This window comes from Pan paniscus, chromosome 18 (assembly GCF_029289425.2).
Source record: "Pan paniscus chromosome 18, NHGRI_mPanPan1-v2.0_pri, whole genome shotgun sequence".
NCBI classification, from domain to species: Eukaryota; Metazoa; Chordata; class Mammalia; order Primates; family Hominidae; genus Pan; species Pan paniscus.
Window position 1 is genome coordinate 21,617,042 of NC_073267.2, and position 26,203 is coordinate 21,643,244.

Here is a 26,203-nt window from a genome sequence, read left to right on the forward strand (position 1 = left end):
CAGGTTTGTTACATATGTATACATGTGCCATGTTGGTGTGCTGCACCCATTAACTTGTCATTTACAGTAGGTATATTTCCTAATGCTATCCCTCCCCCCTCCCCCCATCCCACAACAGGCCCCTGGGTGTGATATTCCCCTTCCTGTGTCCAAGTGTTCTCATTGTTCAATTCCCACCTATGAGTGAGAACATGCGGTGTTTGGTTTTTTGTCCTTGCGATAGTTTGCTGAGAATGATGGTTTCCATCTTCATCCATGTCCCTACAAAGGACATGAACTCATATTTTTTATGGCTGCATAGTATTCCACGGTGTATATGTGCCACATTTTCTTAATCCAGTCTATCATTGATGGACATTTGAGTTGGTTCCAAGTCTTTGCTATTGTGAATTGCTGTTTTCAGGACATTTCTCCATCCTGTCCCACTCAGTGGTAGGGTAACCACTGGCACTGGTGTTGTCATCTCCTCAGGATTATGTCCAAGGAGTGGAAATTCTGGGTCAAAGAGGTAGCACAGCTGTAGGGATATTGACTCCTCTTCCCAAACAGCACCCCAGAGAATTATTAAAAACTGGTTTACAATCCCATCAACACTACTCACCAGTTCTGAGCATTGGTAACTTGCTTTCATCTTTGCCAAAAGGATAAGTGGAAACGATCTCATTATTGTTCATTTTTGCAATTCTTTGATGAAAAGGGAAGTTATCTCTTCATTTATTTACTTTTTTTTTTTCTGAACTAGTCGTTTTTATCCTATACCTTTTTCATGAGGCCTTGTCTAAACCTTATTATGGGTGTCTTCAAAGGATTAAAGATGGTGACCCCAGGTGGCTTCTGGAGTTTTCTTGACAAAGACTTGGGCAGGAAAATGGGGAGTTTGGGTTGGAATCTATTCATAAGTGTAATGACCATGCTTTCTAGTTTCTGTATTTGGTGCTTGTACATTTTGGGGCCTTACTGATCATGGAGGGACTGCCCCTCCCAGGGCTCAATAATTACTAGAGATCAAAAACAACCTATCTGTGAATGTGCCTTTCCGACTGCAAATCAATCAATCCAGACCACATACCCCCAACCCTTGGCCTCCTTTATGGGGCTTTTACACTTAGGGTCACTACTTGCTGCTTTAGATCACCCCAAGGGACCAGGTACCAGACAACTAGAGACAACTCCTATGGCCCAGAGGTCTCTGAAATTATTCAAACTAAGCCAATCCTAAATCTGCTTACCTTGCCTCTCCCATTCCTTCCTGCAGAAACTACAATAAAGGCTCTTTCCTGCCTTTTCCCTTGCTCTCTTTGCTTCCTGACCGACCCTGGTACTTCCCAGCAGCTCTTCCTCTCCCTTCAGCCCCTCTGCCCAGTGTGGTGTGTCCCCTTCTCTTGGGATCTGTGAGTATAACAAGTTGTCAGTGGCCATAATTTTCTGCTCTGTTGCTCATCAAGTTCACCAAAGACATCCATGTTACCAAATTCAATCAATATTTTTCTCTTTATCTTACCTCTAGGACAGTGCACAATAAATATTTGTTTTTGAACGAACCTTAATCTCTCAGCACTTCCCTCTTGAAACACTCTTCTTTCTTTCTTTCTTTTTCTTCTTCTTCTTTTTTTTTTTTTTTAATGGAATCTTGCTCTGTCGCCCAGGTTGGAGTGCAGTGGCTCAGTCTTGGCTCACTGCAACCTCCACCTCCCAAGTTCAAGTGATTCTCTTGAATCCTTGAATCCTCAGCCTCCCGAGTAGCTGGGATTACAGGTGCACACCACCATGCCCAGCTAATTTGTGTTTTTTTAGTACACATTGGCCAGGCTGGTCTCGAACTCCCGACCTCAGGTAATCTGCCTGCCTCGGCCTCCCAAAGTGCTGGGATTACAGACATGAGCCACCACAACCAGCCTGAAACACTTTTCTCTCTTAACTTTCAAACATGGGTAGGAGACTTGATCTTAATAATGCTGAGAACAATCACCCACTGAGCACTTCTCTTGGGTCAGACACTGTGCTCGGTGCTTTTGCCTCCATTGTCTCAAACAATGAAACACAGCAACCCACGTCACAGGGAAGAAGACAAGTTCAGAGAGGTGGAGTAACTCCCCCAAGATTACACAGCTAGCTAGTGCTAAATCCAGACTAAAACTCAAATCTCACTCAGATTTACCTGCATTCCTTGGGTTACAGAACATTCCATGCTCAGCCATGACAGGGTCTTAGAAGGATAAGTGGTTTTAGGTAGTTTTGGAAAGAGTGAAACTAAAGGGTGGAGAGTTTTGAAAAATTGATCAAACAGAACACAAAAAATTAGAATGAGAGGTTGGTGTGTGTCAGAAAGCGGCAAAAAATGAGCCAAGGGAGAAGATCCCCCAAAAGAGGGGTATCACCTGTCCCACCTACCTCTCTGAGCACACACCTCCTGAGGCTCCAGTTATGCCTGGGGGACCTGGAGGTGGCACACCCATTCTCTGGCTCGTGGCCTGTCAGGGGCTCTATGCCACATGATCTAGTCTAGGCAGCCCCCCGTAACCCTCCTTCAACTGGCAGCCACATGACCTCAAGGCCGAGGCAGGTGAGCCTTACACCGTGTCCTGAATACTAACACCTGCTCCTGTTGGGGAATTCGGCTCAGGTGAGTTCCAGAGCCGCAGGCTGTTCCCTGCTTCCTCTGGTTGTGGACAGGCCAGGTTCAGGGTGAGGGGCATGGGAGCTGTCTCTGGAGGTATGAGAAAGCACAAATAGCCTTTGCCTTACATGACAGGTGAGGAGTGGAGAGACCCAGGTGGTTTCTAGAGACCTCAATTTCTAAAAGAATGCTGCCCTTCTTTTCTCAAGAGAAGGCCTGGCTGAAATGAATGACACAAATCCATGAGTTAAATCTGTGGTAGGCTGAATAATGACCCCCAAATACGTTCACCTCTGAATCCCCAAACCTGTGTGTGTTGCCTTTTATGGCAAAAGGGACTGTGCAGTGTGATTACAGATCCTGAGATGGAGAGGTTGTCTGGGCAGGCTGGATGCAATCACAGCGGTGCCTATAAAAGTGATGCAGGAGGAGTCAGAGGAAGTAGGTGTAAGGATGAAATGAAAAGTCAGAGTGATTCTAGGACAGAACCATAAACCAAGGAATGCAGGGGCCTCCCAGAAGCTAGAAAAGGCATAGCAGGGAATTCATCCAAAAGGGACTAACTCGTGAATTTAGTCCAGTGGAATTGATTTCTAATTTCTAGCCTCCAGAACTCTAAGAGAGTAAGTTTGTGTTGTTTTAAGCCACTAAGTGTTAATTTGTCAGATCAAAAATAGGGAACGAATACAGATTCCAGTTTGGATCTGGGGACAACACTGTCAGCACCTCTGCCTTTTGGGATGACTATGAAATTATGTATTTCTCACCTAAAATGGAATATTTGATTGATCCATGAGCATTTATTGAGCATCTACTATGTGCCAAGCAGAGTTCTAGGCAAAGGGAATACGGCAAGAAAAAAAAACAACAGATATATCTACTTTCGTGGAGCTTACATATTAATTGGAGAATCAGGCAATATATCATTGCACAACAAAATAAGATGCTTTCAATTATTGGTCTCCAGGAATGCCTTTTGGAGGTGGTGACAGGTGAGCTGAGATTTGAACCAAGAAAAGAACATGGCTATGTGAGGAACTGGGGGAAATGTATTTTGAAGGGAGTGCATTTAGGCAGAGGGAACATGAGGAGAGAGTGAATTTGGCTTGTTCATAGAGTAGACAGGAAGTGTGGCTGGGGTCTAGAATGTGAGGGGGAGAGGGAGAGGAGGAGATCTGTGGGGCCAGACCTTTCAAGGTGTTGAAGGCATGGTAGGCAGACTAGATTTTATTCTAAAAGCAATAAAGATGCCATTACAGCAGCAGTCCCTAATCTTTTTGGCATCAGGGACCGGTTTCCTGGAAGACAATTTTTCCAGGGATGGGGGTGGGAAGGTGGAGGGGGTAGGAGGGTGTCGTGGGGGGTCAGGAGGGAAATGGTATGAAACTAGGAAATAAGAAATGGGATGAACCTGTTCAATGACACAGATCTAATGCCAGATCATCAGGCATTAGATTCTCATAAGGAGCCGGCAACCTAGATCCCTCATATCCCAGTTCACAGTAGGGTTTGGGCTCCTATGAGAATCTAATACCCAGGTGGAGCTCTGGCGGTAATGCTCACTCACCCGCCACTCACCTCCTGCTGTGCCGCCGGGTTCCTGACAGGACACCTACCCATACGGGTCAGCGATCCGTTCTGCATTACAGAATTAGACAAGGTGATGTTGCAAGCGCTTAAGGCTATGGGTTTTTAAAAGATAGCCTCAGTGGTTGTATGGAATATGGAGGGGTTTGGGATGGGGGTTGGGAGGGAGGCACAGAGGGGCAGCAAAAAGACCGGTTAGGAGACTTCAGCTGAGAAATGGCGGGTGACAGTCAGTGGAGATGAAGGGAAGTGGGTAGAATCACATGGATGGATAAGCTACTTTTATGATAGTAAAAGAAGGCAGTTGAACCCAGCATTTTCGGAGGTCAAGGCAGGTGCATTGCCTGAGCTCAGGAGTTCAAGACCAGCCTGTGCAACATGGCGAAACCCCATCTCTCCAAAAATACACAGAAATTAGCTGGGCATGGTAGTGCGTGCCTGCAGTCCCAGCTACTTGCGGGGCTGAGACGGAGGGATCATTTGAGCCTAGGGGGTTGAGGCTGCAGTGAGCCATGTTCATGCCACTGCACTGAGTGGATTGATTCCAATAAAAGCATATATCATTGTGGTAGGGTAGGTGGGTGGCTGGATAGGGTAGCCTGGGTGACAGAGCGAGTCCCTGTCTCCAAAAAAAAAAAAAAAGAAAGAAAAAAGGAAGAAAGAAAAAGTCAGTTGTTGATGATTCTGGAGTGATTGCTTGAGTGAACGGGCCACTTACTGAGATGTGAAAGTCTGAGGACAGGTTTGGGATTTGATCGTTTTCTTACTGTGCCCAAATGCAGTGTAAGCCAATCAATCCACCTTATTTGAAAGACAGCCAAACTCTGGGGACACCTAACCTGGTAGGAGATGGTAGCATAGTGGTTAAATGCACAGTCTTTGGAGTGTGATTGCCTGGGATTCGTTGCATCTCAACAGCTTTCTACCTGTGTGATCCTGACTTGTTGCTTAACCTCTCTGTGACTCAGTTTTTCCCATCTATAAAATGGGGATAAGGAACCCCAGCTCAGTGATGGTGTGAGAACTAGATGAATGCCGAGCATGTTGCACACACTCATTGAATGTTGCTACTGTGGCTTCCCTTGCAGTCCTGTCTGAATTCTAGGTCAAACAGTTCTTCTAAGACTGCACCAACCAGGAAAAAGAGGTCATGAGTAAAACAGAGCCAAGGACACTCAGAGGCTTTATTATCCACCCCTACCCCTGCCCCACCTACCCTACCACAATGATATATGCTTTTATTGGAATCAATCCATTCAGAAAATAATGCCAGGATCTGGAAAATGAGCATCTTTTTTCCTGGTATTGGAGAAGCTAAAGTTCTTCCTTGACTTTTGGTTTCTTCTTTTGCACTGGAGGTCCCTTTGGCTTAGCCACCACCACCACCACCTCCTTAGATGTTTTCTTCTTCCCAGCGGGCTCTTCCAGCTTGGATACATACTTGGTCATGTTCTCCAGCTCAGGCGACTGCTGTTCAGGTAACTCTTTCTTCATCATAGGCACCTCCTTTTCCTCAGCTAACACTTCCTCTTCTATCACTTCATTTTGCTCAACAGACAACAGCTATGAAAGCAAAGGTGGAAGGAAGAAGGGAGGGAGGGAAGAAAGGGAGAAAGAAATAAAGAGGCAAGAAATATGTGATCATTGTGGTTGTAACAGTCAAGTCTACTTTTTCTGAAAGTGCCCAGAGAGAATCAGTCTTTGGACTGCAGGGTTTTCACAGATGCTAAAGATCCGTTTGGTTTCAGTGGTAAAGTGCCCAGCTGTGGTTTCACCCTTCAGGTAAGAGGACCTTTTGGGGAACGAAAGGTTCTAAGTCTATAGATGTGGCTCCTGCCCCACTAGCTCCAGGACTGGACAGGTGACCAGTCTTAGCTAATGAGATCTCTGTCCAGGACATTTTCTGGGACATCTAAGAAGTAGATGCTTGCTTTCTAAACTGGGAGGATGTTAGTTTGGAGCTGTGGTGTAATCTTTGAACTTCTGTGGGGAAATGACTACTTGAGAATGAAACCAACATAGAGGAAAACAGAGATGGGAAGACAGAAAGCAAGTCTGGGTTCCGGATCCACCCACACCTGATGTTCTACCAGTTATATGGGATAAATTCCCATTGTTGCTTAAAGCAAAGAGTAGTGTCTGAAATTTCCAGTGGAAGTCTTAATTAATACAGAGGGCACCGTCCAGCAGAGGGCCTCACTGAGGCATGGCTAGGGGAGAAAGGGGACTGTGGTCCTATGCATCAGGAGAGTAATGCCAGAGGGCAGAATCCCACCAAGACATCTGGTCAGTCCCAGGGGAGCGGCCCAAGGCAAGGAGCTGTGTGTTACCTCAGAGCCTTGGTCTTTCTAGATGTTTCTAAAGTTTGCCATTTCTGCTTCCCATAGTAAGTGCCTTTGAAATAAAGGTGACTAGTAGAGTCACCCAACCTGGATGCTTCTCCATCCATCCTCAACCATCTCCCAAGATTATGGAACTCCAGCCATACTCTTTTGTTGTCCATTAAGTTCCTAGGGATTCTGTGTGGGACAGAATAATCCGGAGTGTTTCTGTTGCCCCTTACCTCATCCTCATCCTCCATCTTAGTTTTGACGTGGCTTTCCAGGAAGTCAGAGAAGCCCTTCAGGGTGTGTTCTCCCTTATACAGGACAGCCTAGGACGAAAATGGAACAGGGTCAGGATGGGATCCTCTTCCCGCAGAGATGCTGGAGGATTGCTACCTAGGTAAACCCAGGGTCAAATTCCTAACAACCCCGGGTATGTTATGCAGGTTCTCTAACCTCTGTTAACCTCCAGTGCCATGGCTCCAAGGGAAGGATAATAAAAATGCCTCTGACATAGGGTTGTTATGTAGTGGATCAAAGCATGGACTGTAAAACCACACAGCAAAGCCTTAAACTTTGGCTGCATTACTGCAGTGTGGTCTGCTTATTTAATTTCTCTGACTCACTTTTCCTATCTCTAATATGGAGACAAAATAGTACCTACCTTGTAGGGTTGTTATAAGGATTAAATGAGGTAATGTATGTGAAGTATTGAAAACAGCGCCTGGTTCATGATGAGCACGATAGGCGTTTGTTATTATTATTATTATTATTATTATTATTATTATATTATTACTATCATAGCAACAATAATAAGAGGAAGAATAGTTCTTTTCAGAAGCATCTGGTACATGGTCAGTGCTCCATTATCACAAGTTCCCTTTCCTCTTTTTTTTTTTTTTTTGATATGGAATCTTGCTCTGTCGCCATCCTGGAGTGCAGTGGCGCGATCTCAGCTCACTGCAACCTCTGCCTCCCAGGTTCAAGCGATTCCCCTGCCTCAGTCTCCTGAGTAGCTGGGACTACAGGCATGCGCCACCACGCCCGGCTAATTTTATATTTTCAGTAGAGACGGGGTTTCACCATGTTGGCCAGGATGGTCTGGATCTCTTGACCTCGTGATCCAACTGCCTCAGGCTCCCAACATAATGAGATTACACGCGTTGAGACACCACGCCCGACCCCCTTTCCTCTTTAGGAAAGTTCAGAAGCTGCTTAATGCCCACAGGTCGCCTAAGCTTCTTTTCAGATAATTTGAGATTACTACCTTAGCCTCATCCTCTCAGCCCAGCCTCAGTAACACAACTCCCCGACATGCATCCTCTGCAGTGCAGACTGAGCAAAGAGTGGGTCACAGTGGAATCTTGCCACAGTGCTGGGGTCACCCTTCTGCCCACCTCTTTGTTCAGACCACACTTCCTACCTGTAGTACACAGTCCCTCCTCTAACCTGATTTAAGTCCCCACCATTCTGCAGAGTCCTGGGTCTGCATGGAGACTTGCAGCCATATCTGCCCTCCAGAAGCTCTTCCTCCCCCTTGATTTCAATTGCATTCATCCATACTCTTCTAAGGAGCAGGAACCTGGGCTCACATTTCTTTGACTGATGCTCTTTCCCATGCATGGACATGGCATGGAGTGTGGGTTGTATCAACACTGGTTATGGCCGATGACTGTAATCCCAAGGTGGAAATGACATTGTTTGTCTCTAGCATGTATTTTTGCCTTCACCTGGTAATACCCCACGTCCAATATTCTCATGGAGATTCCTCCCACCTTATTTCATATAGTTAGGGCAGAGCTCAGCCCCATATAAAACTAGGAACCATATAAAACTAGGCCTGCCCATCAAAACACCCACATCCACTTGGCCACAGTGGTTGGGTCAGGGATATGCAAGCTACACCCAATGATAGTGAGTCTCAGGACTTTGGTGCAAACTACTGGAAAATAATCTTTGAACTTGAATGTGAGAGGATGGATAGTGGCTACAGCTGAGAATAAAACTGGTTTGGTAGAAAGCGCAGCTGGAGGTAGGGAGAAACTGAGTCCCTGATAATAACATAACATTGTTTTCAGCTATGTGCATCCCAAGAGCCCCTCACTTGTTGAGAGTCGCTGGGGAACAGCCTGAAGAATGGGTACCGGTCCAGGTACATCAGCTGAATGTCATTTGCTGTGACATCGATCTTGGCAATGATAATTGTGGAGTGGTTTTGATACTTTCTGCCCAATTCCTCCAACAGTGGGAACAGCATCTTGCACTTTTTAGACCAGGGTGCATCTGGAAGAGAAGGTCCATGGCTCAGGCTCACATTGATGAAGATCCAGAAAGCTGGCGCCACCCTACACATGGAATCGCTGTGTTCCACTTGTGGTCCTGCTGTTTTGCCAATTGCACTCCCTCCTTCTTTTAATCATATATTAGATTATTTTTACATTTCAGCAATAGTTCCCAATTGTTATTCGATAAATTAGAAAAAAAATAGTTTTGGCTGGGTGCAGTGGCTCACACCTGTAATCCCAGCACTTTGGGAGGCTGAGGCGGGTGGATCACAAGGTCAGGAGTTCGAGATCAGCCTGACCAACATGGTGAAATCCCATCTCTACTAAAAATGCAAAAATTAGCCGAGCATGATGGCGTGCACCTGTAATCCCAGCTACTCGGTAGGCTGAGGTAGGAGAATTGCTTGAACCCGGGAGGTGGAGGTTGCAATGAGCCGAGATTGCGCCACTGCACTCGAGTCTGGGTGACAGAGAGAGACTCCACCTCAAAAAAAAAAAAAGAAAGAAAGAAAAAGAAAAAGAAAACAAAAAGAAAAAAATAGCTTAGCCCTCTTCCACCTAAATACTAACACTTTTAGTGTGTTCATGTTTTCTTCTATTTTTTTGTTTTGCTTTTTAGAGGCAAGGTCTTGCTATGTTGCCCAGGTTAAGCTTAAACTTAAACTCCTGGGCTCAAGAGATCCTTCCATCTCAGCTTCCTGAGTTGCTGGGACTACAGGCTTGTGCCACTGTGCCCAGCTTGCTTTTTTTCTTTTTTTCAAATTCCTTTCTTTTAACATAGTGTTCCATTCTAGTAGAAGAAGAAAGCCAAGAACAATATTTACGTTAGATGACTTTAATGTTCTTCCAAAAAGTGTGTGTGTGTTTTTGTGTATGTGTGTGTGTGTGTGTGTGTGTGCATATGTGTTGCAGCACAGGGGGGTTTTCACAATAGAGGTTTGGGAACTTGCCCAAAGCTATGCAGTAATTGCACTTTTCAGACCAGAGTAATTAAGCAGAAGAAGTGGGGTTTAAAGACAGGCTGCTTTGACCTGTGACCACTATACCACAGGTAGGCATTAATATAACATAACATATAGATATTATGTTATGTTATGTCATGTCATTTATAGGTAATTACATGTCATGTCATTATACATATATAATTCAGAGGAGGAGAACATCCCCAAGAAGTGTGACAGGTATAATTACTCTTGGACAGGGGACACTGAACTTTCTTGTGGACAGTTCTTTGGTCTTTGAGTGTGGTCCAGGCTCCTGGGCCTCTGGAAACCAGAGACCAGCTCCAACCCAAGGGAAAGAAAATCTTACCTGCTTTCCTTCTACTAGAGCTCAAAGCTCAGTTTCTGGCTCTGTAAGAGAAATGGCCTCAAAAGACCCCAGACACGCCACTTTTGGATGATCATACCCCATTTACAAGCCAAGTGTCTCCATGGCCATCCCCCCTGCCTGCAGCATCTCTGGCAGCACCCCCTACACTCAGCGGGTCCTGGGTCAGAGCAGGAGGGGGCATAATGGCTGCAGCCCCAGGGGGCCAATCCCGTGGCCCTACTTCCAAGAAAATGAAGCTGCTTTTGCCTTTTATCAAAATGAAATGGACAGTCTTACAACTCTGGGTGTGACGTAAGTACAGAACAGCTGCATCTAGCCTCTCACTGAAAGGCAGCGGATCTTGGTGATTCAGCCACAGACTTTAAGCGCCTCACTCTGTGAATAAGAGTCCCTTTCAGAGTGATTGTAAAAGGCCTGCATGATGCAGTGTAGCCCTTGTCTTACCCTCCAGAAAGTAATAGCACCAGAGCTTGTGTTAAACTTCTTGTCTTGCTACTTACTGTGTGACCTAGGGTAAGATCATTAACCTCTCTGAGGTGGGGTTCCCTGATCTGTGACATGGGGAAAACCACCATACCTTCCTCACAAACTTGTTACACAGCTCATTAGAGCAGGTGTGTCAACAGCAAACTCACGCTTGACTCATTGTAAGGGCTCATTAAATGTTAAAATAAAAGAAATGTCTGAAGGAACTTCAGTATCACCTTTCTCTGTGTCTCAGGGTGGGAGAGCACATCTCTGGCTTTGTCTCCCACGTGCAAATCAGAAACAATGGGAAAAGGGCAATAGTCCTTAAATAAGCCCTGGAAGTAATTATAATAATAGGAATAACAACAGCAGTAGCAATTGTCACTTATCAAGTGCTTACAATATGCTAGACGCTGTGCTAAGTACTGTACATGGAGGATTGGGGTCCCCACCTCCTATGGGCCATTTGATAAGTCATCTAAAGCCAGAAGCAAAGAAATCCTGTACAGCAGTTAGGAGTGTAGGTGCTGAAGTCAGATGTCTAAGTTCAAATCCCAGTTCCAGCACTTACTGACTGCAAGATAATGGAAAAATGTCTTCTCCTCCCTGAGACCCTATTTAGTCATCTGCAAAGTCTGAGCAATAAAAGTAGCTACTTTCAAAAGGATGTCGTTAGGATTAAATGAGATAATGTATGCAATGGCTTAGAATAAAGCCCAATATACTACAGCATCCAAGAAAACATTGTCAGCCATGAGCATTATTGTTTTTACAAACAGCTATAGGCCTGGGTTATGTGGAAGGCATTGCATACATTCCAATAATTACATTTCTGGGGGAAAGAGTTGCATTGTTCCTGATAGCACCTTGAGTCTTTGGGTATCTGAAGACCATCCTTGGCATGGTGCATTGATGGGTTTTAGAGATTTCAGTGCCCAACAATTCAGGAGAAACACTTGAAACATAATTTTGGCACCCGTTGCCTCAGAACCCCTCTTGGAGGTACTTACAGAACATCACAAACACGTCCTTTTCTTTGTCAAAGACGACTATGTTGAAGTTCTTCCCCACGAGCTGCTTAACCAGTCCCTGGTCCCAGTATTTTGGAATCTCTTCACTGGATTGATGTTTCTAGGAAGCACATTTGAGAGGCCTAAGAGTCTTCATAAAGGGTCTCGAAGTTGTGGGGCTCCCCACCCTGATTGGAAACCACTAAAGGTTTTCTCGTGTTTTTTTCACAAGAGGCTTAGGAAAGGGTTTGAAATACTGAGATGGATCATGAGCTTGATGTCAACCCTGGATGGTTCAGGGCAATTTGGGGTCAGGGGACTGAGGAGCAGACAAAGCTTCAAACTTGGATGGATTCTCAGATTTTATAAAAAGAAGATTTAAGCCGGGCGCGGTGGCTCACGCCTGTAATCGCAGCACTTTGGGAGGCCGAGGCGGGTGGATCATGAAGTCAGGAGTTCGAGACCAGCCTGGCCAACATGGTGAAACCTCGTCCTACTAAAAAAAAGAAAAAGTACAAATATTAGCTGGGTATGGTGGCATGCACCTGTAATCCCAGCTACTCAGGAGGCTGAGGCAAGAGAATTGCTTGAACCCAGAAGGCGGAGGTTGCAGTGAGCAGAGATTGTGCTACTGCATGCCAGGCTGGTTGACAGAGCAAGATTTTGTCTCCAAAAAAAAAAAAAAAAAAAAAAAATTAGTTGTCCTCAATTACTCTAAGAATCAAGATCAAGACCATTTGCATGACCTATAAAACCTTGATCACACTTTGATTGGTTCCTACAATAAAGGAAATCCTCTCTTTTCTTTCCTCAGCCATGTTGGTCTTCAGCTTATCCAAATGGCCAACCTTCCTCCCAGCTCAGGCCTTTGTTAATGCTGTTCCCTCTGGCTGACAGGCCTCCCCACTCCTGATTCCTACTCTCCCTTCTTCATCTGGGTAACTCAAAACGTATGCCTCAGAATGACCCAAGGGAGGACTTCCTTGACCCTCCCCGCATCTAGATGAGGACTTGCTGCCATAAATTCTCATAATGCTCAGCACTTTTTCTTGTATCACTTATTCATGTTTACTATTTATATTTATTTTTCTAATTATTTGATTAATGTGTCTCTACCATAATAGATGGAATGTCATAAGAGATTTTTCTTTCCTCGCCATTGAGCATCCACTGCCTGGTACATAGTAGATCCTCAATAAATGTTTTGCAACTGAATGAACAAAAAATGAGCTCAGCTTTCGCTTCTTTTTGAAGTAAGTGTTGGAAACCTCAAAACATATTTTTTATCTACAACCATTGCCTCCTGAATGTCTCCTGAATCCACATCATTTTCTCCATCTGTGTGGTTACTTACCAAATCCAGGTAGCCTCCATCTCTCATCTTGATTGCCAGAAGAGCCTCCAGATGTTCTCCCCCCGTCTCCTCCCAATCCTCCCACACCTTTATTCTCTATAAGCAGGGCTCTATTTCTACCATGCAAATCTGGCTTCTCTCATTGCTCTTAGGAAACCAAATTCTTTCCTTCCTTCCTTCCTTCCTTCCTTCCTTCCTTTCTTTCTCTCTCTCTCTTTCTTCTTTCTTTCTTTCTTTCTTTCTTTCTTTCTTTCTTTCTTTCTTTCTTTCTTTCTTTCTTTCTTTCCTTTTGAGACAGAGTCTCACTCTGTCACCCAGGCTGGAATGCAGTGGTGGGATCTGGGCTCACTGCAACCTCCACCTCCCGGGTTGAAGCGATTCTCCTGCCTCAGCCTCCTGAGTAGCTGGGACTACAGGTGCGTGCCATCACACCCGGCTAATGTTTTGTATTTTTAGTAGAGACGGGGTTTTACCATGTTGACCCTTGCTGTGCAGCCTCTGTCTGGCTCACAGCCTCTTCTTCCACAGTGTCCTCCCTCACCACACCCGCTCTAGCCTCTGGAAAGCACTTAAAGATTCTTTCAGTGGGAGCACACATGGGGTGGCCATGGGGCATGGGAGATAGAAAATGGTGACAATTGTGGGGAATTGGGAATGGCTCAGATCAGGTGGATCTCATAGATCTTGTAGAGGATGCCCATCTCTGCTCTAACAGCATAAGAAGACATGTTGGCCTTTGCGAGGGAGACAGACACCACCTCAGATCTAACTGCAAGGAAGAGAGAGAGGATAGGTAGGATTTTAGATGTGGTAATGGAAAGTGAGGAGGCCCCCACTGTGAAGACATCTATTTTCTTAGTGATCTAGGGGTACAGTACTCGGCTGAGAGTGAGTGGGAATGGGATATGAGGAGAGAGAGACTCTGAGATTTAAAAATGAACACACTAACTGAAATTTCCATATGGATGCCAGGACATTTTTCAGAGTCCATGGGAGCCTGGTTTGCAATGCCATGAAGCCAGTCACCCTCGTGGTGATGTTGGTCTGGAAGCAGGGAAGTTAAGGGGGTTCAACCAGAGTTGGAACTTGCCTGGTGAGTACTATGGGGTATACAGGAGGTGGAAGATGGAGGGGATAAAGGAGGTAAGGGAATCATCATCAGAGCAATGAATGATGGAATGCAAGTTCACAGAGGGGGCACTAAAGAGAAATGGAATCAGGAGGGTGAGGGCAATGAGAAGGATGAGGAATCGTAGCCACGTGTGTCCTGGAGGGAAAAATCAGGCATTGGGAGGTACTGCAATCTCCGGGTTGTGGGCATGGGAGCAGGGAGCTGACATGGCATGGACACATCAGCTATTGGAGAATAGAGACCAGGGTCGTAGACACTGACATCTCTGGAAATGACAGCAGAGTTGGGGCTAGGGAAAGGCTGCCATCAGGAGCCTAAGTCCTCAGAGAGTGAAGGCAGATAGTCAGAGGACAGCAACAAGGAGGTGGGAGCACAGGGTCAAAAAGCATGGGATCCAAGGCATCTGGGGTTTCTGAAGATGAAAGAAGGAAAATGGGTTGGAATTGGAAAGAAGGACAGCAGCCTCACCGCTCAGCCCATGAAAATGCTGTGCACAGGAGACAGCTTCCACAGAAAAGGCTACAGGGGCAGCTGTGTCTCTGGGAGAATGGACAAAAGGCTGTAGAAGACTCAGGTAAGGGGACCATCATTTGGGTTTGTCTGGAGTCTCGATTTACTTCTATTGTTCCAGACTTTTTTTGGGGGGGTGGTGGTGGACAGGGTCTTCCTCTGTGGCCCAGGCTGGAGTGCAGTGGTGTGATCGTAGCTCACTGTAGCCTTGATCTCTAGGCTCAAGCAATGCTCCTGCCTCAGCCTCCTAAGTAGCTGAGACTACAGATGCACACCACCACACCTGGCTAATTTTTAAATTTTTTGTCAAGATGTGATCTTGGTATGGCCTCGAACTCCTGGGCTCAAGTGATCCTCTCGCCTCAACCTTGCAAAGTGCTGGGATTACAGGCATGAACCACCGCACCTGGCCCATTCCAGAATCCTTTACTCCCATAATGTCCCAATTTGGAAAATTAATAATATGGTTACCTTACTCAGCAGAGTAGCTGTGGAGACATAGACAGTGGGTGACTATGTGTTCCATGTGTTTCTGCAGCCTCTCCTTCCTGTCAGCGAAATAGACTAGGCCCCTTCTAACCCCATCCAACCAAAAGATCCCTAAAGCTTTTAAGGCTACATCCTGATTGCCCTGTGGCTCCATCCCCCTTCTCCTCCTCAAAGCAAGCATCTACTCTTGGACCAAGTAGATCTTTCACATTGGAGGTGATAGGAGAAGAAGAGCCTCCTTTCAGAGTGCAAGTTAACACTACTGAGTGCCTGCATTTCTATTGTGAATTCCTGCAAAGGAAATGCCTCCACTTTACAACTAAGAATAAGTGGAGGAATTAAAGGCTTGGGATAGGTCAGAAGTTGGATAGATTTGAGGTGGGGAGATGGGGGATTTCCCCCCATTGAGCCACAAAGTTGATCTTTATTCTGCCTCCACATACAGGTGAGGAGAATTATCAAGGCCAACAGAATTATGAGAAGGAGATGATTTTGAGGTTCTGGATAAACCTTGTCCAAGAAAAAACCTACTGTGGCATTTTTACTCAGGAAGCTGCGGCCAAATTTCTTGAGGCTTTCGTAGGTTATGTCATCTGAAGGCATTTTGTACCTGGCGTCAGAGCTCAAGTTTAGGATTTGGACGGATGGGATATCGACCTCTGTGACCCGGAAGTACTTGAAGACACGTCCATTTCTGGGTTTGTCTGCATCCACAAGGATGAAAAGGATCTGCCAAAGAAAACAAAACCCTTGTCTCTCTGGATCCTTTGCCAGTGGAGAAAAACTGCTGAAAGGCTGTGGACTAAGGGGATGCACATGGTGGGGTCTGTGGAGCACCTCTGCAAAATGTAACAAAGGCAGGTGCAGCTCTGCACCGAAATGCATGGCAGGCAGTAGCCACCAGCCTGGCTTCAGCCTCCTTGTGCTGTGCTCCATCCACACAGTTTCAGGAGGTCAGGAAGTCCTGAGCTTTCATTCTGTTTCAAACTGTTTCATCAGTTTCCTGATCTGTAAAATGATTATCATAGTGCCTATCATAGGGTTGCTGTGAGAATTAAACAGGACAATGTATGGAAAGGCTTAGTTCAGGGACTGGCTGGTAGAAAGTGTTCAATACATGACAATTCTTATTATTTTTTATTTGAATAATTATTAGTCAAAATTATTCTATCAAGGAAATTCATGACTTCATTCACTCATTCATTAAACAAACATTCATGGAGTGTCTACTATGTGTGAGCCATTTTACTCAGCACTGAGGACACAACCCTGCCCAAAGCAGACAAAATCCCTGCCCTCAAGGAGTTTATGTTCTAGTGGAGAAGACAGGCAACAAATGAGTGAATGAGCTTACAAAGCCAAACAGCAATGAGTGCCAGTTAGACAATAAAACAGGGCAATGTGATAGAGAGTAGCTGCCCCGATGGGGTAAGGTAGGGGCTCAGGATTAGGTAGGGTGGTCAAGAGGAGAACCTGAGGAGGTCACATTTCAGCTGGGACATAGTTGATAGTAACAAGTCATGGAACAGTATTCCGGGTGGTGGAAACTGCCAGTGCAAAGGCCTGAAGACAAAACAAACACCTAGAGAGCTTAGAGTGTTCTGGGAATAGAAAAGAAAGGTCAGTGTGGCTTTGTCAGAGGTGTTTAAACCAGAGCAACTTCATCTTGAATACAGGCTGGGTAAAATGAGGCTGAGACCTACGGGGCTCCTTTCCCAGATGATTTAGGTATTCTTAGTCACAGAATGAGATAGGAGGTCGGCACAAGATACAGGTCATAAAGACCTTGCTGATAAAACAGGTTGTAGTAAAGAAGCCAGCCCAAACCCACCAAAACCGAGATGGTGACGAGAGTGACCTCTGGGCATCCTCACTGCTACACTCCCACCAGCACCACGACAGTTTACGAATGCCATGGCAATGTCAGGAAGTTACACTATATGGTCTAAAAAGGGGAAGCATGAATAATCCACTCCTTGTTTAGCATATAATCAAGAAATAACCATAAAAATGGCAACCAGCCGCCCTCGGGGCTGCTCTGTCTATGGAGTACCCATTCTTTTATTCCTGTACTTTCCTAATAAACTTGCTTTCACTTTACAGACTGGCTCTGAATTCTTTCTTACACGAGATCCAAGAACCCTCTCTTAGGGTCTGGATCGGGACCCCTTTCCAGTAACAGCTTCAGCACCATGAGGGAGAGAGACAAAGGAGAAAAGGTCAGAGACTGTCGAAGATGAGGTCAGAGGTCCAGTAAGGAGCTTGGGTTTAGTCTGAATATAATGGTGGGCCACTGAAGGATGGTAAGCTAGAAAGTGACATGATAATAATTTTGAGAAGGTCATTCTGGTTGCAGAGAAGAAGCAAAAGTGGAAGCAGGGAGATGAGTTAGAGGCCACTGCAGCCACCTAGGGTCAGATACTTGCAGTTCATTCATTCATCAGAAGATTAAAGGCCTCACTGTGTGCTCCTCTTCTAGGTGCCAGGGAAATTGAAAAACACAGCAAACATATTAAAACCATCCTTGTGTACTTTCAATAAATATTTGCTACCTTCTGTTGGCACTGGAGCACAGAGGTGAACAAGATAAGAGGTGCAATCTGTTGAAACAGTATTAATTCAACTGTTTAGCGTTGTCTGTGAAATGGATCACAGTCTATAAAAGGCATTTGGGGAATTCACTAGGGTGACTGAAACTTAGAACTTCATCTTCTGATGTAAGCCAAAATAAATACCAGGGAGATTGAAGAGTTAAAAAAAATGGAAGAAAATAATGGCTAAGCATTGACTACTGTAAAATAGGAGAAACAGAGAAAAAGCAATCAGGTTGCAATCAATTTAACTATATCCAAAAACTTAGAGTAAAATTGGAAAAAAAAAGACCCCCAAGAAATATATTTAACAAGAGGAATTATTTCTGTGATTTGAACCATCTTTTTTGAAAATAATGTGGTGGAATGTAGCATGACCATTACATGTGTTATATTCTAGTGGCTTTCTTTATTTTAGGTTACAAAGTTCTCAATTGTTTTATTTAATTTCAGATTAATTTTTTTAAAAGAGAAAAAAGACCCTGCCATGATTATACTTCCTATAAAGATGAAGAGAAAAATTAATCAACTAGCTTCCATAGTTCAGGTACTTCTAACTACCTTAAATACAGGAACAGCGCTTAGGGGAAACCTTTGTTTCTAATGGTGATGATGATAATAATAAAAAGCACCATTGATTGTAAAGCTCATTGCTTTACATATATATTTTCTAATTCTTACTACAACAGTCCATTTCATGCATGAGGAGACCTCAATATGGGGTTAAGAAACTCACCTAAGACAGTGTAGTTTGCCAGAGAAAGAGAATTTGAACTTGGGTCTGCACAATGTTAAAGCCCAGAATCTTAGCAATTACTTGCCAGACAATCTGTGCTACTCCCCACCTTCAGGCTTTCATAGTCCTTGACCTCAGACAGCAGTGGTCTTTCCTGCCCCCACCTCCAGGCCAAATGATACCACTCTTAGTGTGTGGAGTCCACTTAGTGGTCCATCAAAAAAGCAGGCAAGCCTTCATGTTCTCAGAGTAGACTCATTACAAAGAAGAGTGAAGAAGTGTAGATTTGGCATGGAAGAGACACTGGGCAGGAAGAATGGAGAAGGCATATTTAAAATTAAATAGTAAATGATATGTGGCATTGACATGCAAATCAGAAAACTGACAGGCAATTGCAAGTGCCAATCTTTCCTGATTCAATTTATAATAAGCAGGGCAGGCAAATGGGCTCAGGGTCTGCAGGTCTTGGATCCTCATCCAGGAGTCCCAGAGAGCAATGGCGCACTCTACAAACCTTGTTTTGGAATTCCTTTGATGCCAGCTTATAATGCTGAATTATGATACCATATGACTCCGAGCTTTTGGAGACAAAGAGCAGCATGTGACTCATGATGTGCAACTCGGAAATCAGATCCTTATTCTGAAATGACCAGGAAAATATGTCATCCCAAGCACACACAGTGGCCCCAGCTCCCCTTCCTCCAGGGACCATCTACTCACTGACCTCAGTGTTGTATTCGATCACAAAATCTGTAAGGTGCTGTTTTATGACACGATTGAGTTCCTGTTTGTTGGTACTGTCATTAATAAGCTTTTGGCGGTTCACAATTTTTCCCTTGTACAAAAGGAGAAACATATTGGAGGACAGTAGCTTTCATGATATAGCCACTTAATAAATATAAATAGCACAATTTTCTCCTTGGATAAAAGGAAAGCACTGAGGAATGGTATCAGGTGTAGTCTGTAATCTAGGTAGTTAATAACTAGGAGGGGCTGGCCAGATTAGTCAGTGGGTAGAATCTGGGTAGGTGACAGCCATGAAAATCTCAGATCTATGGCAGGCCACAAGGAGTGTAATTGACTTAACAGCCCCAGCCATTGTCATGCTGTGTAATCAATCAAATATTAAAATATCTGTGCCAGGGCTGAGAAATTTCTCACATACTGCTCCAACTAATGATTGACGGCTCATTCATATTAAGACAAACCCAGTCCCAGGAGATTCAGGACTTCTCTGATAGGTGTTAAATCAAGTTTAGCATAAAGCTGCCTACTTACATGTTTTAAGTTCAGCCTAAACTTTTCACTATACATAGTGAACTATAATCTAAATGGAGGTGTAACTAGACTGTCATAGCCTACACTTGTGCCAATCACTGAGTTATGGCCAATCAAAGGTGGCCAACTGTTCAATCATTGTTAAAATAAGGCAAACACTGAGCTGTAACCAATCTAGCTGTTTCTGAACCTCACTTCTGTTTTCTGTACATCACTTTGCTTTTTCTGTCCATAAATCTTCCACCACTTGGCTTTGCTGGAGTCTGTCTGAGCCTACTCTGGCTTGGGAGGCTGCCTGATTCATGAATTGTTCTTTGCTAAATTAAGCTCTTCAATTTAACTTGTTTTAAGTTTTTCTTTTATCTTTATTATTCTTTTTATTTATTGTCTTTCTTTTTGAGACAGGGTCTTGTTCTGTTGCCCAGGCTGGAGTACAGTGGTTTAATCAGCACACTGCAGCCTCAGCCTCCCAGATTCAATCCTCCTGCCTGAGCTTGCTGAGTAGCTAGGACTGCAAGCACTTGCCACCATGCTCGAATAACTTTTTTTTTTTTTAAAGATGTAGTCTCACTATGCTGCCCAGGCTGGTCTCGAACCCTAGGCATAAGGCTTCTTCCCTCATTTTATACTGTTGATCTAGGATGGTATCAATAAAGATAGAAATGAATGGTTAAAGAGATATTTTGGTTATAAAATCAGTAGGGTTGTGGTGATGGATTGCTTATGAGAGGTGAAGGAGAGGGAAGTGTTAGGATGTTGCCTGAGTTTTCTGGCTTGTTTAACTGGATGGGAGAGGTGGTTGCATCATTCCTGGAGCAAGAGAAAACACTGGGAGAGGACCTGGAGAGGAGATTATGACTTTGGGCTTAGCCATTTTGAGATGCCTGGTGTTGCACATAAAGGTCTGCAGATTAGAGAAATCTCACTGGAGATGGATATTTATAAGATGTGTGTATAGCATAGGTGGTAATTGCTGATGAAGGGTAGAAGGGGAAGCATGGAGTAGAAGAAAAGAGGGCATAGGATTGAGCCTTGATGAACTGCATTTACTAGTTAAGTAAAGAGAAGGAGCTTAAGATGGTAAATGGCTAGAAAGGTTGGAGCAACACTGGGAGACTGTGACTTCACAGAAGTCAACTAGTCCAATGCCACTGAGCTCACAAGTGGCAGAACCAGAATTTGTACCCAAAGCTCATACGATTCCACTACTTTGAACCAGAGACCCCTCACTAGCAATAGGATCAAAATCCTACCTTTTTGAACACCAGGACGCTGTCAAGGGTGACGTGGAAACGCCCAATGACATTGCCAATCGTTATGACTCCAAACGTTAGCTCTGGAAAGTCTTTGATCACATCATAGAACAACTCTGCTACTTCTTCCTCTAAATCCTATTTGGGAAAGGATGTTTGGAAAGGCTTTGGTAGAAATCAAGGTGCCTGGTTTATATAAGGGAAAGACGGCAGTGGTGGCTGATTCGTCTCTTCACTTTTTCAAGTTCTGGGGTTTGCCTGGGTCACCCAAATCCTCTTTCATGAGTATTTCATACTCAAAATGCTTCTCTGGCTATGAATAAAGCCAAAATAGGCAAGTCCTCAGAGATCAACGGAGAGAAATGATAAATGTGACCTTTTCCAATCACTAGAGTAAAGGGTGTTCTAACCCAATGAGACTTTTAATATTTATTCCTTAGTTACTTTCAGAAGAGGCAATTGATTTTACCACATGTAATACAAAATGTGAACTTAATATCAAGAATTTCAGCCTTCATTCTTTAGCTTGAAAGAAAATCAAGGCCAAACACCTCTCAAATAAGTAACAAGGGGTGAGGGAGAGAGGCAGATAGTCTCTCTGTGTTAAATATAATGCCCAAGTTCTGCCTTCTACTGGGAGAAGGAGAGAAGTCACCAACTTATAGCAAAAGAATTAGGACACATTAGAAACTCATTCTCCTAAAGCAAAAATAATTAGCAAGTTATTTATAAGCATTAAAAAATCTACATGTAAGGCTATTATGAGACGTTTCATGATTGTATCTAAGTTACTTATGTTCTTCCCCAAACATCTCCTACTGCACCTCTAAGCGTTGGTGTATTTTCGAATGAGTGCATGTTTATCCTGTGCTATCGGTTTTAATATATGAGGATGCTTGGAAAGAGGTTAGGGAGAGAAACTGGCCTGGCCCAAGCATGGCTGGTGGCCTTCAGATTCATAGAGAACAATGGCTCTGAAACCAGAAACTAAGACATCCTTTTATTAAGTGATGTTCTAAATGGACCCCTAAAATGATTAACCACACTGTTAAAACCCATTAAGTATAGATGCCAATCTTCTCTCTTTTCTCTCCATTCCTGTCCATTTGAACCCTTGGAGCTTCCCCTAAAAACCAGATCATTGGATGGAGAAAATTGGGCAATCAAAACAGAAGAGTCTCCTCACCCCACCCCCTCCCAGACACAGCACTTCTTACCAGTTGAAAGCCTCCTCCCACCTCTTGGTCCCAGTACCTGGAAGAAGCCAACGATGACCAAGGGCCTGGATATCACAAACTCTGCCACCTGCTCACTGCTGTTGAACAAAAATGCTTTCTGGCTAATTTGTCGTCTCAACCAAACGACTAAGGCAGCAGATTCAACCACTCCTGGAGAAAGACACAGTTAAATAGATACCAGAGAAGTTTCCTCTTGAACCAAAGCAAGAAGCTGGTCTTTCTCAATTTTAATGCATAGAAGCTTCTTGTCTCAGGCTCTCACCCCTTGAAGGCCAAAGTCAGTTCCTCCATTATCCTCTTCCCCAAGCTCCAAGCACGAACATTAACAACAGCAGCTAAATGTTACTGAGCACTCACCAAGGCCCAGACACTGTGCTGAACGTTTTGCATATATTAAATCTTCACAACAATCCTATGAAATAGACACTTTTACTCTCCCCATTTTGCAGATGAAGGAACCAAGGTTCAACTGCCAACAGGCACCCAACTAGAGAACGTGAAGATCAAATTTAGGAGGAGGCATTTCCAGACTTCTTTTCTTATGAACTCTCCAAGGTGACAGGAAGATTGATTTATATTTTAAAATCTCAATAAAATATAACTGGAAAGACCACATAGCTCTGTAACCTTGGGAAAATCCTATTATCTTCCTGCAGCCCCCATTCCTCAGCTGAGATCCAAATGCCCTTTAAGGTCATCCACTCCTGACTGCCATTTCTCAGCTATAGCATGGTTGGTGTCAAGCACACAAAAGTCTTAGCTTCCAAAATTAAGACACATATATTATATCTGGGAAGACAAATTGGTGAGCCAGAAGGTACAGAAGGCTGTACACAGGCGAACATGTGTTTTTCTAGGATTATCAGTTTCACATGATGGAAAGTAATGTAAAATATTATATATTTGTATCTGCTATAGAACATTAAAATTGAACATTTTAAATGAGTTTATGAGCTAAGCATGGTGGCCTATGCCTATTTCCCAGCACTTTGGGAGACCAACGCAGGAGAATCACTTGAGGCCAGGAGTTTGGGACCAGTCTGGGCAACATAGCGAGACACTCAGGTCTACAAAAAACAAAAGAAAATTAGCCAGGCATGGTGGCATGTGTCTGTAGTCCCGGCTACTTGGGAGGCTGAGGCAGAAGGATTGCTTGAGCCCAGGAGTTCAAGGCTGCAGTGAGCTACAATCAGCCTGGGAGACAGAGTGAGACCTTGTCTCTAAAATAAATAAATAAATTTATGAGATAAAGCAATATTCGTTGTGAGTAGCTTTGAACTACATCCACAGACTGTTATTCATTTACTCACTCATTTATTTCTTCCCTCATTTATTTACTTGGCAAATATGTATCAAGTGCTTACTATCAAGTGCTGTACTCAGCCCTGGAGATATAAGGATGAACAGAAACAAACACATTACCACCATTTCACAGCTCTCATTCTGTCGAGGAAGACAACAATCAAATAAATGCATGAACAAGGGCATCATTACACCCAAAGGAAATGTTTGAAATCAAAGTTCTGCGAGTCTGTAGCAAAGATGCCTGACTTAGACTGTGAAGTCAAGGAGGACTTCCTGGAAGAAACTATGGATGAGCTGTAAAATAAAGAATGCACTGGGCCAGGCGCAGTGGCTCATGCCTGTAATCCCAGCACTTTGGGAGGCCGAGGCGGGCGGATCACAAGGTCAGAAGATCGAGACAATCCTGGCTAACACAGTGAAACCCCGTCTCTACTAAAAAAACAAAAAATTATCCAGGCATGGTGGCACACGCCTGTAATCCCAGCTACTTGGGAGGCTGAGGCAGGAGAACCGCTTGAACCCAGGAGGTGGAGGTTGCAGTGAGCCAAGTTCGCACCACTGCACTCCTGCGTGGGAGACAGGGCAAGACTCTGTCTTAAAAAAAAAAAAAAAAGAAAGAAAGAAAGAAAAGAATGCTCTGGAGTTAACTAGGAGGCATTAAGGAGAGGGAAAGTCTTCTAGGAGAAACAGCCTATACAAAGTCCTGCAGCAGGACAAATTGCTACCTGAGGCTGGATGAATGCACCCTGAGCTACTAAATCAACTGCAAAGGCTCTACCTTCGTTATATTTGTTTTATTTCATGAGAACACGAAGGCTTTTCAAAAACTTATAATAAAGTATATTTACATGCAGAAAGGTGCATAAATGATAATGTATGGTTAGATGGATTTTTACAAAACGAACACACTTGTGTAACTACAACCCAAATCGAGAACTAGAACATCACCAGATCCTCAGCAGTCCCTGTTGTGCCCACTCCCAGCCTCTACTCCCCCCAATCCAAAAGTAACCACCACTCTAACTACTTCTTCTTCTCCTTCTCCTTCTTTTTATTTTACTTTAAGTTCTGGGATACATGTGTAGAACATGCAGGTCTGTTACATAGGTATACATGGCCACGGTGCTTTGCTGTACCTATCAACCCATCACCTAGGCTTTAAGCCCCGCGTGCATTAGGTATTTGTCCTAATGCTCTCCCTTCCCTCGCCCTCCACTCCCAGACAGGCCCCAATGTGTGATGTTCCCCTCCCTGTGTCCATGTGTTCTCATTGTTCAACTCCCACTTATGAGTGAGTGTGTTTGGTTTTCTGTTCCTGTGTTAGTTTGCTGAGAATGATGACTTCCAGCTTCATCCATGTCCCCGCAAAGGACACGATCTCATTCCTTTTTATGGCTTTGTAGTATTCCATCGCCACCTTAACTTCTAACAGATTACATTAGTCTGCCTGTTCCTGAACTTCATATAAATGTTCTTGGCTCTGGTTTCATTATGTTTGTGAGATTCAGCCACAGTTTTTCATGTACTTGAAGATTCATTTCCACTGCTGTGAATATCCCACAACTTCTTTGTCCATTCTCTGCTAATGGGCATTAAGTTGCTCTCATTTTAGGGCATTTTTTTTTGAGACAGTTTATCCTTCTGTCACCCAGGCTAGAGTGCAGTGGTGTAGTCGTGGCTCACTGCAGCCTCGATCTCCCAGGCTCAAGCCATCCTCCCACCTCAGCCCCCTGAGTAGCTGGGACTACAGGCATGTACCACCACACCTGGCTAATTTTTATTTTTTGAGACAGAGTCTTGCTTTGTTGCCCAGGCTGGAGTGTAAGGGCTCAATCTTGGCTCACCGCACCTCTGCCTCCTGGGTTCCAGCGATTCTCCTGGCTCAGCCTCCTGAATAGCTGGGACTACAGGCACGTGCCACCACACCCCACTAATTTTTTAGTATCAGTAGAGACAGGTTTTCACCATGTTGGCCAGGCTGGTCTCGAACTCCAGGTGATCCTCCCGCCTCGGCCTCCCAAAGTGCTGGGATTACAGGCATGAGCCACCATGCCCAGCCCACACCTGGCTAATTTTTAAGCAATTTTTAATAGAGACGAGGTTTTGCTATGTTGCCCAGGCCAATCTCGAACTCCTGGGCTCAAGCAATTCTCCCACCTTAGCCTCCCAAAATGCTGGGATTCCAGGCATCAGTCACCATGCCCAGCTGGGGCTATTCTGAGTGAATTCTCATGCATGTCTCTGGGGCACACTGTATGCACTTCTGTTGGGTGTATAGCCAGGAGGAGAATTTCCGGTCATAGCAGATGCCATGTTCAACTTTAGTAGATATAGTTAAGGTCATGTGAAAAGCCACAATGAGTCAAACCTATGGAAATTCATGTGAGGCTGATATGCTGGCTTCAAGAGAAGAGAGAAGGAGGAGGCATCATGCCACCCTCAGACCTTGGTACCCCACCTCTGCTGTAATTCCCTCCTCTGAGATATCAGCCTCAACACTGAGTTTCTTTACAGTGTTTCCAGCCATCTTTAGGTAAAAATAAGGCACACTTGGAAACAAATGGTTTCTCTTATATGCATTTGTCTGGCAAAAGTATATTGTAAGTGATCCAAAAGGAATTGATTTACAAAATCTGAAAATATCCAAAAAAGGAGAATAAAACCTGCCAAATGAATTTAAATTTCAGGTCATCA

General features: G+C 44.3%; 1 protein-coding gene across 2 annotated transcripts in view; it reads right to left on the reverse strand.

The window, feature by feature from the left end:
• Positions 1–4,163: 4,163 nt before the first annotated feature.
• The window catches only part of PDILT (protein disulfide isomerase like, testis expressed), a 46,875-nt gene continuing 24,835 nt past the window's right edge, over positions 4,164–26,203 (reverse strand). For both annotated transcript variants that reach the window (XM_008956003.4, XM_063598477.1), the window contains 9 exons: positions 22,221–22,354; positions 20,967–21,104; positions 19,160–19,270; positions 18,950–19,075; positions 15,640–15,837; positions 11,624–11,744; positions 8,633–8,811; positions 6,768–6,857; positions 4,164–5,767 (listed from right to left, as the gene is read on the reverse strand). In XM_008956003.4, the coding sequence (XP_008954251.4) occupies positions 5,519–5,767; positions 6,768–6,857; positions 8,633–8,811; positions 11,624–11,744; positions 15,640–15,837; positions 18,950–19,075; positions 19,160–19,270; positions 20,967–21,104; positions 22,221–22,354 (1,346 nt within the window). In that variant the 3' untranslated portion in view covers positions 4,164–5,518. The remainder of the gene's footprint in view (positions 5,768–6,767; positions 6,858–8,632; positions 8,812–11,623; positions 11,745–15,639; positions 15,838–18,949; positions 19,076–19,159; positions 19,271–20,966; positions 21,105–22,220; positions 22,355–26,203) is intronic.